At 43.1% G+C, this 20,979-nt stretch overlaps 1 protein-coding gene across 10 annotated transcripts in view; it reads right to left on the minus strand.

Moving 5' to 3' along the window:
• anks1b (ankyrin repeat and sterile alpha motif domain containing 1B) overlaps positions 1–20,979 on the minus strand; it is a 116,086-nt gene that overhangs the window by 42,819 nt on the left and 52,288 nt on the right. For 9 of the 10 annotated variants that reach the window (XM_058623850.1, XM_058623848.1, XM_058623852.1 and 6 more), the window contains 6 exons: positions 16,303–16,937; positions 15,831–15,953; positions 14,552–14,621; positions 12,644–12,750; positions 3,396–3,494; positions 1,964–2,116 (listed from right to left, as the gene is read on the minus strand). In XM_058623850.1, coding sequence (XP_058479833.1) covers positions 1,964–2,116; positions 3,396–3,494; positions 12,644–12,750; positions 14,552–14,621; positions 15,831–15,953; positions 16,303–16,937 — 1,187 coding nt within the window. Of the gene's footprint in view, positions 1–1,963; positions 2,117–3,395; positions 3,495–12,643; positions 13,341–14,551; positions 14,622–15,830; positions 15,954–16,302; positions 16,938–20,979 lie in introns of those variants that run through there. The other variant, XM_058623857.1, reaches the window with a different exon arrangement.

Raw genomic sequence — 20,979 nt, forward strand, 5'->3', positions numbered from 1 at the left:
TTCAATCCTAAGGGTAAATAACTTGTTATAGCTTGTTTTTAAAACTCACAATCCTTTCAACAGTCAACAACTACATGACGTATATACATATGTACGTACACATAACATATATATATATGTATATATGTGGTTAGATTTTGATGAACACATTGAGTAGTTGTGCTTGTGCAGCCTCTTGTGGCTTCAGTGTGCATGACATCAAACATAAGCACAAATGCATTTGATAAAACATGAGGGGCGGTGTCTTATTTTTATCTGATGATGAAGCAGAAGATTAATAGCTTGATGTGCATTTAAGATGATTTTAAATACGTAAACACAGACACATGCATTCACACTCTCTCTGTCGCACATATGCATCCACACACACACACACACACACACACTCACAAGCACAGCATGTGGGTGGTTTCCCCAGCACACTCAAACATCTTGCATCCCACATGCTTATATAACTCCCTCTCTCCACCTCCTCCAGCTGATCACTCATCAATTCATCACTCTTCTCCAGTGGAGAGAAGAACAACCCTTCTTTGCTCCATTTCCATCCATATCTCTCTCTCACACACACACACACACATGACAATGAGTATGTTAGGTGTCGTCTACATCCCAGCGTGATTTATACTCTCGGCATCAAAGCGCTGCGTCGCTGCAGTGAAGTCCATTTATACTCTCGGCATGAAAGCGCTGCGTCGCTGCGATGAGGTCAGGCTGCAGTGAAGTCCAGAGTGGAGGATTTTGTGCATTTCTCATAAAAACACAGAGTTCAAATGTCAAAGCTTGTTATCCATCACAGCTGATATTTACAGCTGTTATTAAACACGAGTAACAAGAAAGAAGAAAAGCAGCTACAACAACAAGGAAAACAATGGAAGATGGTTAGGTAATAAAAGCAAATCTGTTTACTCAGCACAGTAATGAGACCAAGTGCCTCATGGGTATTTGTGCACAGCTTTTGTCCCACAGAGGGAACTTTCACATCCACTTCAGCCTGGGCTTGTGGATCAAAGCTTGTGTGTAAAATACACACAAACTGTGTGTGTGTGTGTGTGTGTGTGTGTCACGAGGGTCAACGATGACAACGAGCTGCTGCACAAAGCCTCAGCTGTGACTCTACTGTCCTTTATCACATACACAATCATGGTGTCATAGAAAAGGAGGAGTAACCCTAACCCTAACCCATTCACAAGCAGTCATAAATATGAACATTAATACTAGTTAATACTAGTTTCAACTGTGAAGTACTCCAGTTAGCGTAGTTATTTGTCCCTGCATTAGGAATATAAAAGTCATTTATTTATGTTCTGCTGATTTGTTGATTAATGCGTTCACAGTTTACACGACCATACATAACCGATGATGCTATTTACTGTAAACAGCACTTTGTCATAAACTGTTCTTAATGGAAACGACTGTATGTAGTGTGTATGTGAGTTATAGGAGAACGGATCTATGAGACTTTTCTATGTCACCTCACGTGGAACAATCACAGTCTATTTTCTGTTTGCTGAAGAAATCTTAAAAGCAGGTCACAAATCCTCACTTTCACTGTGAGCACTGACAAATGTTACTGCAGTGAATGTAGAGCATTTGTCGCAGACTATTTTCAGCCCCGGATTAATACACATTGTGTTCTGTAAGCATTTCTGGCAACAGCACAGTGTATGTGGGTTCACTACAGTAGTAACATGTCGCTTCAGACTCAGACTTTAACTTTCACCATTAAAGTATAGTACGTATAACATGTATGATAATAATAAATGATAATAGGATCATAATTATTCCCACTCTCAGCAGAGATACCGTAGATATAAAGTGAGTAAAAAAACCCGCACAATGACACAGCCGACAAATACTGACAATTCAATTTGACGTTTGTGGACAACGCTGACGAGCGGCTGCATCGTTGCGCTTCACTGGTCGTCAGTGGAAAAAAAAGACACAGAAATAAGAGACTCACGTTGATGAGCTCGATCTCCCAGATCTTCTTGACGAGCTCCATGGAGGTGTAACCGTTGATGAGGAAAGATTTGGTGTAGTCGCCGAGCTCCAGAGACTCCAGCCACTCTGCCACTGACGTGGGGTTGTTACCGTCGTAACCGATGGGCCGCACCTTTGGTACACAGATACATTTATTCTTCATTTCCTGTGTCAGTGTCATCATGAGTGATTGTGTTTTCTGCTCATGTGACGCAGTGTTAGTTACATAAGCCAGCAGCTACGTGAAGAACCTGTGCTGTACGTGCAGCCTGAATCACTGAGATCCAACACAGCAGCTGTTTTAATTCCACTCATGTTATACGTGGTTGCATTGTTCTTTCTCAGTTCCACTGCAGTGGCCTCTTTTCTACATTAAAGACAACACAGCTTTTAGAACTTAATAATACTGAGTGAGTTTCTCCACAGAGCAAACATGAGCCGGACTTCCAAAGGAGAAGGAGGAGGAGTGATCTCTGACACTGAAAGACTGAGACTGATTTCTTTTCTTCACAGAGTTTAAAATCAAACTCTCAGCAGGATTGAGAGGAGGAAGGTGCTGACTGTGTGTGTGTGTGTGTCCCTTTGCTCTCCTTTATTCTGCTCTTATTTTGTTTTACTTTTATTTAAAGTCGCACAAATACTCAAAAAAGACATTTGACCTCCTAACATTCAAAATAAACTGATTTACGACTTTTATTATTATCCTTAACAATAGACAAATGACATGAGCATTACATAAGATGATAAAGAAATATAGGAATATACATAATATTAGTGTCATCAATAACAGTAAAATGTGTATATTTTAATTGGATTATGAGTAAAAGCTTAAATTCACGTTTTCTCACAGATTAAAACAGTTTATTTTAATTGGAGCTAAAAATAAACAGACGAAAACAAACTATGTCATGTGACCTGTGTTGACTCCTCCTGCTCTTTGGTGCCGTGTTCACGTATTATTGTGAGATACAGGTTGAATTGTGTTTGCTGCAGGAGATTTAGAAACTGACTGGACTGAAAACTCTCTCTTTATGGTGAGAATACATTTAGAGAGTCAACATCAAAATAAGTTAGACTTCATTTTCTATAATGGTGATATTGAAATATTATTGTTACTCTTCTGTGGTGGCCCCGCCCTTTACTGCTTATATGATCGTACCACCCCTAACAATCCCTTCACAGCAGTGGATGGAAACAACACACGACTGCAGGGTTTGTAGTTTGGTTGAAATATTCACCCTAAAAGTCTTCTGTGGTCCACTTTGTCTCCATCAGCAGGTTTAGTATTTAGAAGAAAATGGTGGACGGACACTAGCTTAACTGTTCTCCTGAGCAGACTCATCTTTAACTGCATCTCCAGTCAGTCAGTTAGTCAGTTAGTTAGTTAATAAGCTGGCTTCTGCAGTACTGACCCTGGGCAGCAGCCGTATGGCCTGCAGGAGCCTTTGTCTGTGGGCCGAGTTGAGGATCCCAATCTCCAGCAGGTCCTGGTCCTCCACCACGTTACTGCCCTGCAGAGCAACAGAACAGCACATGAGGTTAAAGGTTGACTTCAGATCGTACAACTTGTATCACAGTCTGCTGTAAGGGGATCATACAGATTTTCACCTTTAATTAAGAGACCTATCGTATTAGACTGCAAACAGAAAGGCCAACACCGCCACACATACCATGAGAAATAGGTAAAGAGGTAAAACCAGGTAACCACAAAAACAATGGTGACTAACTACTGAAGGAGGACAGGGACAGAGGGAGCAGTCTGCAGCCAAGAGACCACACACAAGGACTTGTCAGCACTCAATCTCCTTCCTTTCAAACTAATAACGGCGATAAACATCCAAAGAAGAGAAGAGAAAGAACGCACCTAGATACCACTTATCTGCTCTTTCCTGCCTCTATTTCACTCTCTGGGGGATCTCCGTGCCCTCGAAAAGGACATTTTGCTCTGCAGCGGTGACATTTTCATTTGAGATGGGAGATATGGTAGCTGTCATTTAACATTCACCCCTGCAAAATAAAGACCATTCACCAGGAAATGTCTTTACTTACTGAGACATTTTCAGCAGCCGATCTGCTGCAATCATTGGGTTTCTGTGCACATGAATCTGCAAGAATTCCTATCATTTCAGCCTGTTTTCTTCTGCCTGCATTTTCCGTTAATAAGACAGTAGAAGCTGCACTGCAAGCTTCAGGTATTTACAGTGTTGTACGCTCACTGCACCATGGACTCTTTGGAAGAAGACAAAAACAAACTCATTTACTAAAAAGGACATTTTAATAGCTGTGAAAAACTCCAATCCACAAACTGGTGAAATCCTGAGAAGCAGCTGAATTATCCTCCATGCACAAAGGTGATGGTTTGTAATGTTCGTTCTTGAATTCTCTGAGAACACAATGTTACTGTTCCAGCAGACACTGATACTCATTAGTTTGCATTCCCAAGGTCTGAATGTGTACAACTGGCTCTCAGAAATAAAAGCAAAGCTGGGAAAATTCCCACCAGGACAAACAGTAACGCTGGGTAAAGAAGGTGAAAGTGTTAAAAAAGTTAAAGTGTTAAAAAGGTGAAAGTGTAAATCATGTGCTTGGATAAATACTAACAGATGAGAGCATACTGATGGGTTATAGATGAATCACAACACTGTAACACTGTGTTACACGCCCTACATCTGTACTTTCATTTAGTGGACAGAATAAAAAAATCACCATCTCATTAGAGTGGAAGGAAGTTCATTTATTAGCCATACGCTGTTTTAACCACAGACTAAATGGAACGGAACGACCGTCCAATCATGAACAAGATTCACCAGCGCATCACACGTCGTCACGGCACGTCTGTGACGTCGTCACGGCACGTCTGTGACGTCGTCGTCACGGCACGTCTGTGACGTCGTCACGGCACGTCTGTGACGTCGTCGTCACGGCACGTCTGTGACGTCGTCACGGCACGTCTGTGACGTCGTCACGGCACGTCTGTGACGTCAGCTTCTCAGGAAAAACTGCCACATATGGAAAGTGAAAGTTATCTTGGACAAAAAGGGCAGAAGAACTCACTCACTGAACAGTGTTTGACAATCTAATTAAATTGAGATGGACTGAAAACCATGATGGTCATATAGGGTTCATGTGATCTACATGCACCCAACACGCAGAGCCCACGTGATCACAACAGGCAGCGCTGGAGCGGAATGGACTGTTGTATCGGAGAGTTTAGAGGCAGTCCGACATTACATCACATTACATTACATCACATGTCATTTTTATCCAAAGCGACTTACAAGGGAATTGAGTACAACCTGCCAGGTCTTTTGCACACCCTCATGGTAATCACTGGGGTAGCTCAGTGATCATTGTAGTCACTGAGATACCCACCCCGATATAATCCGTTACTCGTTTTTTGGCTGATATCGGAGCGATATCCAATATCAATATCGGATCAGGACATCCCTAGTTTCTGTTAGTATAAGTAGATACTCAGACAGCCATCATTAGGGTTAACCTTAACCCAAAGACAGATGGTTGGTCACCTGATCACCTGTATCAGTCTGTTTCCGACTAACAAACCATCTGTGGTGTCAGGTTACGACGTCTGGCCTCATTTCATTCATGTCGTTGCTTCTCTACTAATGTGTTGCATACAAATCAAAGTTTGTCAGCGTGATAATCCATGCACTTCTCCACAACATCAGATGGTCAACACTTTACTGACTGATGTCTCCTGGGTTCTGTTATGTCCCTGCAGCTGATTGGACTCATCCTGAGGCTCAACCGTATGCCAGGGCCTCCCAGGCTGATTAATAGAGCACAGAGCAGAGGCGACGTTGGGAGCAGAGTAATGACTCACAGAGTAGATTTGTAGGGGGAATTCAAGGCTTGACTAATTGCTCCCTGTTGGGCTCCTGATAGAACAAGATGGAAACCTTTATAGCCGCTCTTTCTTTTTCCTCTCGAAACCTTTGTTAACAACATGTCCGCCAACACATGTGAAGATGTGATAAATGGAACATGGACTCATGACAATATAGGAGAAAGTAACCATCATGTTCTAGGTTCTACTTTTTATTGTTGAAGAAAACTGTTTATTGGTGTTTAACATTCTCACTGTTGATACGGCTGCCATCACCCGGGGTTTGCTTGTGATACTTTGCGTACTCTGCACAATAGCGGGTCATGAGCCAAATATTAGAATTCATGTACAAGTGCGGGGGGGGGGGTGAGCCAAGAATGGAGATCGAGCAGAATTGTTATTCACGACTAGAAATGATGCTCGCTCTATTGTATCTCAGTCTCTCTCTGTGCCTTTCATGTGTGCATCCCCTCACCCTCTCATCTCCATTGCTCTGCTGTCAAAGATGTTATTTTGTTGTCTCTATTATTTACTTTTCAGACCAACAGCCATTTTAATTCTTAATTTAATTTCATGCAGTTGTTTGCTGATATGGCAAAGCAGTGGCTTAAGTTTCCCCTAAAGCCTAAATCCCCACATCGCTGGTTGTTTGCTGTTCATATTTTCTTTTAGATTTAAATGAAAAAGGAAGATATAGCAGTGGATTTATTTACATGTTATTTGAGATGTTCTTTCATTGCACCTGCTCTGTATCAGTGCACACTACCTGACTAATATCTCATGTTATCTTTTCACTTGTGCTATCTGTAATACAGCATCTCTATTCATCTCCGTACAATCCTCACTCTGCTTTATCTTTGTCTTCATTAACGGTGAAACCAAGTCAAACAGTAAACGGTAATAATGTAATTTTCAGCATGTTTTAGCGTTAGTCACATACACGGGTGATAATAATGATTGTTAGCTTGGACAAAGTGGCAGCAGTTAAAGTGAACGGACTTGTCTCCTAAGATGCCACATGTTTGAACTTATAGTAAATTTTTTACTTTAAAATTAAAACAACTATATTCACAATTAGCCTCCCTGTTGGAAGTCAATGCACATTTACTTCAGTAGAAGAGAAATCGAGCAAATTACAAAGTGAAGAAATGTTGATTGTGGTGACGACAACATCTAAAAATGACAACATCAGGTAAATAACAATAATAATAATAATGATAATAATAATAAATAATATGGCATTAATCCCACAGAGTGAGGTGTCTGTCTGTCTGTGTTTCTGCACTTGCCAATACGACAAACAGAGGGTGACAGAGGATTGTTGCATGACTGGGGTGAAGTCTGCCATCTCTGATTGTTTTTTAATTAAAAGAAATACAAACGGTGTTGCTTAATTGTGCCATAAGAGACGAGCTAAGTAGCTGCCGAGCTAGCAGGCAAACCCAAGGGTTAGGGGTAAGCGTTTGTCTCTCGTAGTCGCTGTAATAAGATTAATAAAAAGATTACGTTGGTTTGCATCCAAACAAATATTAGCTAGAAAATGAATGTGTGTGGCAGTTCAAAGTCTGTTGTGTCACAGCTTTACTCATGAGTCTGTTTCATCTCAGAGTTACACAATGTGCTGTCTACACACTCACACACGTATGTTCAGTCTAAATGGGTGATAAGTTTTCATCCAGTTTCCTCACATGTTAAACGTTAATGGTGAAGCTGCCAAAAAACACCCACTCTGATGTTTAGTGCAGGTCTTCTCTGTGTCACACACACACACACACACACACACTAGTGCAGATCAGCCTTCAGCTCACATTCATCCATCAGTCGTACAGATGAACTTCAACTGTCCCTGAAATCAATAAAACTTGAGGATTTATTTCCTGATACAGTGACCTGTGTAAATATTTCCATCTTAACGAGCTGACATGAACGCGACCTGCACACAGGAGCAAATGACAGCAATAAATATTAATATGTAATATGTTCATATAAACAACACAAAGAACAACACAAAGAGGCAAAATCAGACACACTCACTCACCACCATGTTTGTTAAAGGCTTTTTTTTTTTTTTTTTTTAAACAAGAAGCGAGAGCAGGGAATCCTGACGTCTGTGGGAAAAGCTGCCAGCTCTGTTAACAACTTTAAACTAGGTGCAAATGACAGTAACACATGTTCATGTGTGTGTGTGTGTGTGTGTGTGCCAGTGAAAACAGGAAGGAGTTCACTTTAGGACATGATTGATTCTCTGATCACTGCAGGAAGACACTTGAAACTGAGACAGCAAACAGCCAGAGGTGACCCGGGTGTGTGAAGGTTGTGAGGTTGTGTGTTGAGACACTGAGAGTTCAAAATTAGAGCTGTTTATTGAAATGAATGTGAATGATTTTAAATGAAGATTTTGCCAACTGGCTTCTGTTTGAAGTGCAATCTGAACTAAAAGCTTCACTATTGTTTTTTGTTTGCAGGTTAATATTCTACATTCTACGTTTAACAGTTACTTTTAGCTTTTGTTAAAGTTATGTTTCCTTGATCAGCAAAACAATAACTACCTGAAATTGAAGGCATGTAAAGACAATGCTGATGTTTATTTGTTTGATCATGTTACGACTTTTTGTTACGGCCTGAAACATTGTTTCAGTCTCGTTCCTTTCATTTCATCAGTTTACACCTATAGAAAAGAGCTGTAATACACCTGTACACTGTATTATTATAATAATAATAATACATGAATGAAATGGCCATTGTTTGTGTTTATGTAATAAATAATAACGTTTAAAATAGAAAATGTTAGAATGATGATGTGAATAGTGAAAAGCTTAGCGCAACTTTCTACTTCCTGATTAATGCTGATAACCAAAAAGAACTTTAGTGGAAAGATATTTCCTTACGTTGCTAATGCATAGAATATTCTTTCCTTTTTACTGCTGTGAACTGAATGTTCGACCCTGAAAAGCAAACCAGGCAAAATCTGTGCAGAAATGCTAAAATATTAATGCTGAAGGCGTTATCATTGACTCTGTGAGGATTCAGAGGATGGGAAACACTTTTTCTATTGTAAGTTGTAATGTAAGTATGTTTTATTTATGTCCTGAAACATTTAACATTTCAATTCCACTGACGAAAAGGTTTCTGACTGAAAGAAACAGAGATTCTCTGATTTAATCCTGTTACCAGGGTAACCATAGCAACAGATGCAGGTCATACTGACAGGAGGACTGCAACACACGCACGCACGCACGCACGCACGCACGCACGCACGCACGCACGCACGCACGCACGCACGCACGCACGCACACACACGTTAGTCGTCAGGAATGAACATGACTGAAAATGAAAGACTAAAAATTCTCATATCCTCATTTCAAATCAAAATCATCTCAATCCACAGGAATTGACACATTCCTATTTTGGAGATTCTGTCTGATCTGTTTCATCCAGTAAAAAGCACAGAAACTCTAGATAAACTCATGTAGTCAGCATCTCTCTCTCTCTGTCTCTCTGTCGCTCTAATGCTGGAGCTTCTTCCCTGCATTATAATGCACTATCCTCTTTATAATGCACTATCTTCTTTATAATACACTATTCTCTTTATAATACAATGTAGAACTTTCCAGCAGGCAAAGCTATCATTTTATTTATCTATTTATTGTTGTAATTGGTATCAAAGCACTGGTGCCTTTAAAGTGCATCATCAAAGCTCTTTTGTTATATACCTTCAAATGTGCCTTTGTATAAACGATCTATCATCAGAACCTGTACGACTTGTCGGTTTTACTAACTGACTAACTGACTAGTCTAACTGCAACCTAACTGCTGTTTAATTAACTAACTGTCTAGTCTAACTACTGTTTAACTGCTGTCTAGCTACCGCTACTGCTAACTGTGTATGTGGAATAAACCTTCAGAAAGACAGTCAAGTTGTACCCGCCATACTTTTACGATACGATTGCACAAAGTATAAAGAGTTAAACCGTTAAGCCACTAACAGTGCTACAGAAGAGCCTCACAGACTGTGACGTTGTGACGTCGATAGCTGGGGGCATGGACATTTGTGTGCCATTCGTGGACGAGTTATTTGCAAAGAAACTGAATCGTTTGAATGAGCCATTGGCAACGAACCACACTTTTGAGAGAATCAAATCCTTTGAACAATTCCTTTTCCGGAGAGAGACAGGAATTCAAACTAGTAAAATGGCAGACAACAAGCCAGATCTGGAAAACCTACAGCGGAGGCGATCAAATGCGCAGCAGAGTTTGACAACGCGTATTAACCGCCTGTCACCAAGGTACAGGAAAATTGTCACAAGAGTTGGCAGGATTGGAAAGCGACTATGATATTTTCGTGCCTGCAATGATGCCTGCAATGAATATATCGAAGAACTGGGACAGATAGACCCAACGGACGACAACTGTGAACTGAGCAATGCCCTGGCAAAGAGGGACGAAAATGAGAACCGGGATTGACCTTACTGAAGGAGAAGTGGATGTAAAAGCACCAAACCCATTAACTCGTTGCATCCTACTGAGCCAGATCGCTGGATTGTACAACCCCATCGGTCTAACAACACCTGTGAAGCAAAAAGGTGTGATTCTTGTGAGGAAGGCCTCCCAGGAAGCTGGCAAGCTCACTAAGGACACTTGGGAGGAGTTCCTCTCTGATGAGCTCCGAGGGAAAGCAAGTGAGCTGTTCAAGGATTGACAGAAGGGTCCCGAGTTCCTGTATAGTCCAGTCGAAGATTGGCCAACGAAATCTGCCACAAAAGTGACAGCTGATGCTACAGAGACAGTGAGTAAACTCCAGAAGACAGACTTTACAGCAGTTCTCACCAGAACTCAAGCAAAGTGGTGAAGCCCCAGTAGCCACAGATGGAGTCAGCAGGGCTCTAGCAGGGCTTTAGTCCTCAGGATATGAGACAAAATTGACCCCTGTTGAGACCAAGAAAGATGAGACAAAATTGACCCCTGTTGAGACCAAGAAAGATGAGGCACTGTGGGGAGCCGCACTCATAGACCAAGTGGGTCCGAGAAGGTACAGCTCTCTAGCTAAGCTCTGTGGAGTGGTCAGTTATGCCCGAAAGGCTGTAAAGAAGTGGTTTGCTTGTATAGGGAGAGCCCCTATTCCAGCAAAGTGGGAGGTAGTACTGACAGTGACCGAACTTGAAAATGCATGCCAAGATCCCCCTACGTCATCCCGCTACATCATCAGAGACACTGTAAGACCGGGAATAAAGATGAAAGTCTGGGGCGTGGTATTCAGTTGTATCGAGAGCAGAGCATGCTGAAATCGTGGAAGATCTGTCAACGGATGGATTCCTACCGGCGCTTCACGGCTCTCAGGGGCCACCCAAGAAAACTTTGGTCGGATCAAGGGACCAACTTCGTGGGCGCCAGGCCAGTGTTAAAGGAACTCTGTGAATTCCTAAGTAACATCGACAAGGACCAAGTCCAGAAGAAAGCAGCTGCCGCTGGGACCGACTGGACATGGGTGTTTCACCCAGCAGACTCTCCCCACCGAAACGGAGCAGCTGAAGCAGCGGTCCGTACACTCAAGAGAGGGTTGAGCAACATCAGGGCGGAAAGTAACCTGACAGCACTGGAGTTCCAGACTCTCCTCTACCTGGCAGGTAATCTGTCAAATGAAAGACCAATCGGCGTGAGAGCCCAGATACAAGACAAGACTGTATAGGCTGGTGGTGTGTTTCAGTAAAGGATCAAGACCCCCCCTCCACCATCCTCCACGAGTGCATTAGGAGGCTGGTGGTGTGTTTCGGTAAAGGATGCCACTATGTCATTAAGGACAATGTGTTCATGGACAGTGAAACCTTTATTATTTGTGACTCGTATCTGTTATTCATATTGTGTTTAACACGTTCATACCCAAGAATGTAGCTTTATGCACCCAGTTGTGGGTGAATGTTACTTTTGCAAGGTAAAATTTGAAGTTAGTTGTCGTGGAATCAGTAGGCCAAGAGGGAGGTGTAGAACTTTCCAGCAGGAAAAGCTATCATTCTATGTAATTGGTATCAAAGCACTGTTGCCTTTAAAGTGCATCATCAAAGCTCTTTTGTTATATATTAACCTTTGTATGTGCCTTTGTATAAACTATCATCAGAACCTGTACGACTTGTCGGTTTTACTAACTAACTGACTAGTCTAACTGCAACCTAACTGCTGTCTAACTAACTAACTAGTCTAACTACTGTTTAACTGCTGTCTAGCTACCGCTAACTGTGTATGTGGAATAAACCTTCAGAAAGACAGTCGAGTTGTACCCGTCGTACTTGTTCTGCTTGGCCCTTCCAGAAAGGAGTATTGAGCTGAAAGGATCAGCCAGTAAAAATCTGGACATACACTATTCTCTTTCCCTCTAAAATGGGTTAGGGGCAAATCCACATTAGAGTTAATGCAAAATAACAACAATAATATGAGAGGTTTTTCCTGCAGTGTCGCTGGAGCTCAATGAACCGTTGAACATAAGAGGATCCACAGGCTACAGGTGGTTGTACCTGCAACCTTATAATACCAGAATAATACCTAACATCTTAAAGTGGATTAAAAGGATTAAAAGCATGGTGCTTCAGTGCAGTGTGAGTGTAGATGTGTGCAGCCTGTGGCGTAGGATTTCTGTGCGTAGGAGGACCTCACATGGCATCAGGAGGGAGAGGCAGAATCACAGAGGAGAGGAAGAAAAAATGACAGAGATCTGAGTGAAAATGATGAGATAAACCCTGGGAAGCAGAGCGAGATCAGAGGGAGGACACGTGATGCATTCAAAGCCCAAACTCAGACATGGAAGACAGTGAAAACACTCACCATGAACTGTACGTTGTCAAATCCATTTGCCAGCAGGTGATTCTCGTACTGGACCAAGCCGATGGAGTCCAGCCACTGGCCCACAGACTGCATCGGGCAGCGGGGACCTATGAGGGGGTGGAGGGGCAAACGCTTCAGTAGGGAGTAGCCGTCCACGCGGTAGCAGCGGCAGTCCGGCTGCGAGAGCTGGCACTGCCACATCATGTTATGGCGGGCAAAGTGGCTGTCGAAGGAGCCCGCCATGCTTCTGAGGAGTCTTTTGGCAAGGCAGCAGGTGGAAGAAAGAATAAAGGGGAGTGGGAGGGAAAGGTGACGAAGGGAAGAAGAGGAAGGGGAGAGCTAGGCTACAGGCATGGTGAGGGTGGAGAGGGTCAGCATGCAAGGGAGCAAGGAGTCCAGGTGATGCTCTCTCTGAAGATGAGTAGGGAGGAGGTGAAGGCTCACGTTGTATCCACAAAACACCTTCTGTCCTGGGGTTAAATCCCTGCCACAGATGGTGTGTGGAGTTACAGATCCACACGAGGAACCCACTGAGCCCACAGCACTCGCTTTCTTTTTTCAGCTGTTGCGCTCGCTTGGCTGCTCATGAGTGTGTGTGTGTGTGTAAGAGAGAGAGGGAAGAGAGCGAGAGCTGCCTGTGCTGTAGATTTCTTTTTATCAAGTACTCCCACTCTCATCTGTATTCTCCTGCAGCCTCCCCCCTCTCTCTCTCTCTCTCTCTCTCTCTCTCTGAGTGCTGCGTTCCTCCCTCGTCCCCTCACTTTCTCTCTCTCTCCCTCCCTCCCTCCCTCTCTCACCTCTGTCTACCTCGTGTCTCTATCTTCCTCTCAGGGTTTCGATCGGTGCCTCTCTCTCTCCCTCTCTCTCTCCCTCCCTCTCTCCCTCCCTCTCTCCCTCTCTCTGACTCCAGCTCCACAGCAGCTCGAGCTTCTTTGTCTGCAGAAGCCGAGTTCCCTCCCACTCATCGGCAGCGCGGTGAATGTACGTATGCAGTCTACATAAACACCGTGTGTGTGCTATGCTGTATCTGTATCCATGCAGGGGGAGTACAGCAGGTTTGGCACAAACAGGATTTTTCCCAGTGGTAACCATGGTTAACAGAGGCTGTGCATTCACACATGAAAGAGACAGGGGGGGGGAGGATGGGGGAGTCAGTATAGGGAGAGGGGGACGAGCATGTTTAACAGAGACGAGCAGTGGACGCAGGTGAACACAGTGGATGTACTGCACACAGGAAAGTCCAACATTAGAATTAAAGCTGAAACACATTCATCCCGATGGTGAAGCTCATCCTGTGTTAATCGTCACCTCAAGTCTTACTTTCACCTTCTTATTCTCTGTGGCAACAGAAATCAATCTGTGGCTCAAAAGCACTGCAGAGGAAAAGTGTTCATGGAGAATCTTTTCCTCCTTTATTTCATGGCAGGTGAGTTTATTCTGACACACACACACACACACACACACCTGCTCTGAGGGAAAGCAGCTGTGTTTCACTGCAACTCTGCTGCTGCTGCTGCTGCTGCTGCTGCTGCTGCTGCTGCTGCTGCATCTTTAGAACTAAGCACACAAAAGTTGATGCTTGAAGGTGCTGAAGGAGGACAGTTATTCTTTCTGCTGATTGTTGTGTGTCTTTCTCAGAACACAAAAGAACATTTACTCGGTGACGACTGTAACCCTAAAAAGAATCTTTTCTTTTCAGATGGCTGATGAGCGTAGTGATGATGAGCGGTTCCGTGTCTTCATCATTGTCTGATCTCAATCTTTTTAGAACCCTGGCTCTACTGTAGACTCGCTTGTGTTCCGTGCTCCGTCAGACTTTGATGTTCTCTGATCTCAAGAATCACTTAGAGTTGGTGACAGCGATGTTATCATTTATTCACACTCACACACACACACACACACACACACCTGAGATGTCCTCCTTGATGTCCAATCCACGACCAATTCCTGCACCGATGGAGCTCATAATCTTGTCAATCTGAACAAATGGGAAACAGAGAGAGAGAAAACCACAGTTAGAGATTGTAATAAGGCTAACCCCTATTTCTGGATTCAAGTGACACATAACATGATCATTACACCAGGCAGCACTCTGAATGTCTGAATGTCTGAATGTCTGAATGTCAATCATTTCCCTGGTGAAATGAAAAAGTACGGAGACCAGATGGGGGGGGGGGGAGTTGGGGTTGTTTGGGGTAGATAGACAGAGCAGAGATGAAGGAAGAGGAGAGGGAAGGGGAGGGGAGGGGAGGCGAGGGGAGTCTGGCTGAAAGTCATTCCTGGACCTGCTGCTAACCACTGATCATCATGTGAGAGGCAGGTAACAGTTACAGTACTTAAGGTAACAGTTTACTTTAGAGCGCCTTCATTTATTCATTATTCATTTATTCATTCAAATACTGATCTTTGCCCTGGAGGACGGACGACGATACTGTGTATCTAATTAGCATGATTGTCAAAGAAGAGTAACACATGCAATGACCTTAGAAGAAGAAGGGTGAGGGTGAAGATGTTACATCATCACCATAATAATAATAATAATAATAATAATAACAATGATAATAATAATGATAATAATATCAAAATAACTGTTTTTTTAATATTTCAGAAGTTGCCGTGGTCTCAAATTCACTTTGATGACTCATCTTGTCCATCAACTGTGTGTGTGTGTGTGTGTGTGTGTGTGTGTGTGTGATTCCCCAACTACTGATGTCACATATTGACATTTGCTCCTCCTCCTCCTCCTGCTGCTCCTCCTCCTGCTCCTCCTCCTCATCACAAACGCCACTGTGCTGGTGAGAAATGGTCCACAGCTGAGGAGAGTGGGCTGATGCTGTCATGCTGTGTCACAGCGCCCCCTGTGGCTGAGCTCATTTTAACGGGAAACACCTGTAGCCACGTTATCATGAGAACTATCGATGTGTTTGATGACTGGAGACGAGTGCATTTATTATGGGATGGCACCGTGTGTGATCTCACTGCTGCTGTCAGCACGTGGTTTTGACATTAATAGGAAAAAAGAATGAGCTCACACCCGTGTGAAGAACCTTCAGCTGGTTTTGGATATGCACATGCACAGGTTTTTAATCATTGATCACAATACTTTATTATTCCTATGATCAGTAGTGATCATAGAAAGTGACTGATCCTAAACATCGGCTTGAAAAGAAGAAAGATAATGTTTTACCTCTTCCCACTCAGCAGTGAAGGAGGGTGTTCTCTCCAGTCGTCCACCTGGGCTGGAACCCTCACCTGGGTTTGGACTTCCAGGCCCCGGACCCCGAGATCCAGACCCCCAACTGTGCTCCTCCTGCACAAGAAAGACAGCATCAAAGGAAAACTGTGACATTAAAATGGTTTTAATTTCCACCGTCTTTAATTACGAGGAAAACTCTAAACTTGGAGCTCTTTCATGGCTCATCAACATTTCAGTGATTCTGAAGTTCAAACAGACTTGTGAGTTATTTACTCTCACAGCAGGGAGCGCTCTGGCCCAGATCTGGCCCAGATCAGGGACTGTTTTTCTGCAGACCATCTCCACCACTGCATCATTTAAACACGGAAGATTTACGCTTCATTGATTTGATCTTTTCTGATGAGCTTTTATGAAAAGGGATGAGAAACTTTATTAGAATGTCATTTGAAACGATGCAGCTCACCTGAATGGGAGACACTGCTACCAGGTTGGAATCAGACTTAGAAAGAGACTTGGACAACTGCAAGTCCAACACACTCCGGGGCATAGACCTCATCCTCCCCAGCGTGCACGCTCGCTCTTCGTAGCCAGACTCGCCGAGCGCCTGCTTTCCCTGTCGCTCTGACACTTCCTTCTTCTGATCAGAGCAGTAAGACGGCGGTCGGTCCAATGTCCACCAACCACGAGACGAATCCACCCGCTCAGATTTCTTGGGACGAGCCTGTTCCTGGTTGACCCTGGTGTGGAAGATAGTTCGGTACACCACCTGAGGCTTTTGGGGGTCGTTGGTGCTCCTCTCGGACGTTCTGGAGAAGACCTGAGTGGGTCCTCCTCCGATCACGATGCTGAACTCTGGGGTTTGCACCAAGCTGCTCTGCACTTCAGTGGAGGGGTATTTCCGAGGTTTGGGGCTGTAAAGATGGTACGGCGTGTCAGGAGTCTCACAGGCAGGGGAAGATCCATGAAGAAGGCCTGCAAACTCCTCTGGGATGTGGCTCTTCCTTCGCTCCTCCAGCTGAGTGTTTGATGTGGAGGAAGAGCAGGGAGGAGGAGGAGGAGGAGGAGGAGGAGGAGGGTCCCGCTGGTACGGCCCGTCGTCTGTGAGGAAGTCGCACAAAAACATAGAGTTATTAGGATTAAATGGTACAGATTATCATGGAATTATCATTTATGATTCTACTTTAGTCACCGAAGAATTGACAGGAGAAGAAGATGAGAAATGTCTATTAGTTCTTTCAGTGAAAACAAATTCTGCAGAAAAACAGGGAGATCTGTGTGTGTGTGTGTGTGTGTGTGTGTGTCTGCACTGAAGTGTGTGTGTGTGTGTGTGTGAGAGAGAGTATACTCGTGTTTGTTATCTGGTTTAAACTTTGACCTTGTCAGGATCATGGAGACCAAAACTTGATCCTCATGAGGCAGAATCTCATTTCTGAGGAACTGGTTAATATCGGAGTTTTAAAGTTAAGTTTAAAATCCTCTTTACATTGTAACCAGTGAATTAAAGCATTGTCTGTAAAATCACCGTCCAAATGAATTGTTGCACTGATCACACATCAGCTCAGACATCATCACAGCTCACGATAGCTCTCGACAAAACACAGCCAAGAAACTGATGCAGAGCGACATCGGTGCAGCGTTTGAAAGAACTGCAGCATGAGCACATGGTGGCGCTGTTTCTACTGTCATGTCTTCAGCTGTTTTTCATCATCATGTTGTCAACTTGGATTATTGATTGTCCTTCATCAGAGACGCGTCCTCAAAAAACAGATTTAGGTTGGAACTGTGCTGCACACACACACTGACAGAGAGAGAGAGAGAGACAGACAGACAGACAGAGAGACAGACAGAGAGCGAGAGAGACAGACCCCCTGTTTGTCTCTGTTTCTCGTCACTTTGTGTCGTATCATCGTGAACACGACCATGTAAACAGTTTCTCAGGCTCGGTCCACACACACACACACACACACACACACACAGGGATAAACTGGGTGTCAAAGGGTTAATTGTGTGTGCTGCTGTTATCGTGGGACTGATCACGTCACATGTGATCCATTTAATGTCTTCTCACATTAACCCGTTGTGAAATCAACAATCAGACCTGGAATCATCGTCGCAGTGGCCGAGGCTCAGACTTCTGTAATCTCAGGGATGATTGACAGCTCAGATATTACTCTGTCGTTTTTTAATAACAGTCAGTGGCGCCACGAGAGACCAAAGCAATCAACACGCCGCTATCACATGTTTTGATCATCTCCCAGCCACGCGCACACACACACGCATGCACGCTCACTCACTCACTCACTCACTCATTCACTCACTCGAGCTAATTGATTGTTGTGTGACGCCGAATGGTCGCTGAGCGGCGTCATTGCGTAACTAGATGGATTGATTTGATTGGCCCGGGCGTCCGGTAACTCCAGTCAGTCCGTTGACTGTTCAAGTCAGGCCATCGGGAGGGTTAGGGTTAGGGTTAGAGTTAGGGTTAGGGTCAACCGGGAGTGTCCCGGTGCTCCCGATGGCCAGTCCGCCACTGGTTACAGTGTTTAGTGAGCCCCGGTTTTCTGTCTCTTCATCGACATGTTAATGTTATTTTATCTTTAAAAACAGAAATCATAAATCAACATACGTTGGGTGGAGAAAACAAAAAACTGCTTTATTATCAATAGTGTATGAAAATAGAGAATGATTCTGAATCAGTGAGTTCATTGATTTTTTTAAATAAACACCTAAATAAATGTATACAGTGTCAAGGATGTGTGAGTTCATATGGTTTAGAAATAAGTGAAACTAAGCTAGTTGTGTTTTTTTAGCTCAAGAAATCACAAGATGGGTTAGGGTTAGAGTTAGGGGTTAGAAGTTAGCCAGAACTGGTTTCACACACACACACACACAAGTGCAAACACATCCACCCACAGTGAGAGTGAATGAAAGCGAGAGTGATTGTTCATGCATGATCGTTTGTATAAATCTCACTCTGCAGATATTGAATTCACTCTTTCATTCCTGATTCAAGCGTATTGCCACGGCAACTGGCTCACGCTCACCTCTCTCAGAAACCCATTCCTCAATTCTTATGAAGTTGACAGACACGTGTGTGTGTGTGTGTGTGTGTGTGTGTGTGTGTGTGTGTGTGTGTGTGTGCATGTGTGTGTGTGTGTGTGTGTGTGTGTGTGTGTGTGTGTGTGTGTGTGTGTGCATGTGTGTGTGTGTGTGTGTGTGTGTGTACAGAATCTCAGGAGTGGATCGACTGCATCAGTCCACACGTGTAGATAAAAAGTATGAAGCATGAAATGTAATAAAAGGGATTTTTTTATCTGCAAAGTCAAAAATATTTATGAATACGGCACATCACAGCTTTCACAGACGCAACAATGAAGCAACAATGAAGCAACAATGAAGCAACAATGAAGCAACAATGAAGCCCTGAACACAGCCGCACTAACAGAAAAAGTGAAAAGCAGACGCCGGCTGTGTCTCAATCTTATGCTTGAGTGGAATATTCCAGAAACTCTTGAGACTGAAGTTTGTAGTTTGGCTTCCATCCCTCGCCAGAAATATTAGAAACTGCTCGGATTAAAAGGATAAAACTCTTTTACAAAAGATTGGTCACATGCGTGACAGTTTTTCATTATGCACTGTGCACGAGACACAAGCTCATTAAAGACGCTCGTCAGCACAAAATCACTTGTTACACCTGTTTCCATGGTTACCGTGAGTATAAATGTGCTCCACAGCATCATCACCATCAAGCCTTAGAGGAATATTATAGTAACATGTACAGAAAAATCTGCCCTTTATACTAAAGACTGTGTTCAAGCTTCACTGCTGATGAGTGAGATCGGACTTGTCTGAGCCTCTTTTGTGACTCAGACACAAAACCACTTCCTTTCATCCATGTTCTCACGTCCATGTGAAGATACTTGGACCTGGACACTTGCTCATAAGGATAAATGTGAACTGTTCTCTGACAGCCATCAGAAAATCTCTTTTAATCTGTTTTCTAACAGTTTCAGGAGAGTTCAGTGAATGTCTGGAAGCAGCTTAATAAACACACGGTCATGAGTTCAAATGCTTTCTTTGAACCGTGATGGATCCTCTGTGAGAGTCACTGAAGATGTGGTGAGAGGAAGAAAACAAAACAGTGGGAAGAATTCAGGTTATTATTATCATTATCATTATCATTATTATTATCATTATCATTATTATTATCATTATCATTATCATTATCATTATTATTACTGTTATTATCATTATCATTATTATTACTGTTAGTATTATTATTATTATAATCATCATCATCATTATTATTATTATTGTCATTATCATCATTATTATTATTATTATTATTATTATTATTATCATTATTATCATCATTCTTATTATTATCATTATCATCATCATCATCATCATCATTATTATTATCATTATTATTGAAGCATATTCAGACTAGTAAGTAACGTTCGGGGAATGATCTGAGGACTGGGTTACAACCACATGACAACCACAGGCAAACTTTCAGCTACTCTGACCTGCACTGGGCAACACATCCATATCAATGTAACTGGCTGTAGATTAGTGCAGAACGAGACACGACAAAGGGCCTGGAGTTTAATATCTCCTCAAACTCCTTTTATTTATAGCAGCAAACTCGACCTACTTGCTGTGTGTGTGTGTGTGTGTGTGTGTGTGTGTGTGTGTGTGAGAGAAGCAGAGACTGCACTAACATGTGTTTCCTAAAACAGCTACAGGAACTTCCCGGGTTGAAGGATTTTGAGGAAAAGAACTAAAAGTGATATTTCTGTAGTTTCAGTTCTATTTTAATCCAGTTATGCAAATGATTCACAGTCACAGTAAGAGTCAGAGTCACAGTCACTGTCAGAGTCAGAGTCACAGTAAGAGTCAGAGTCAGAGTCACTGTCAGAGTCAGAGTCACAGTCACAGTAAGAGTCAGAGTCACAGTCACAGTCAGAGTCACAGTCAGAGTCACAGTCACAGTCAGAGTCACAGTCAGAGTCACAGTCAGAGTCAGAGTCAGAGTCAGAGTCAGCGTAAGAGGCAGAGTCAGAGTCAGAGTCACAGTCACAGTCAGAGTCACAGTCACAGTCACAGTCAGAGTCAGAGTCAGAGTCACAGTCACAGT

This window comes from Solea solea, chromosome 3 (genome assembly GCF_958295425.1).
Source record: "Solea solea chromosome 3, fSolSol10.1, whole genome shotgun sequence".
In the NCBI taxonomy this organism is placed as follows: Eukaryota; Metazoa; Chordata; class Actinopteri; order Pleuronectiformes; family Soleidae; genus Solea; species Solea solea.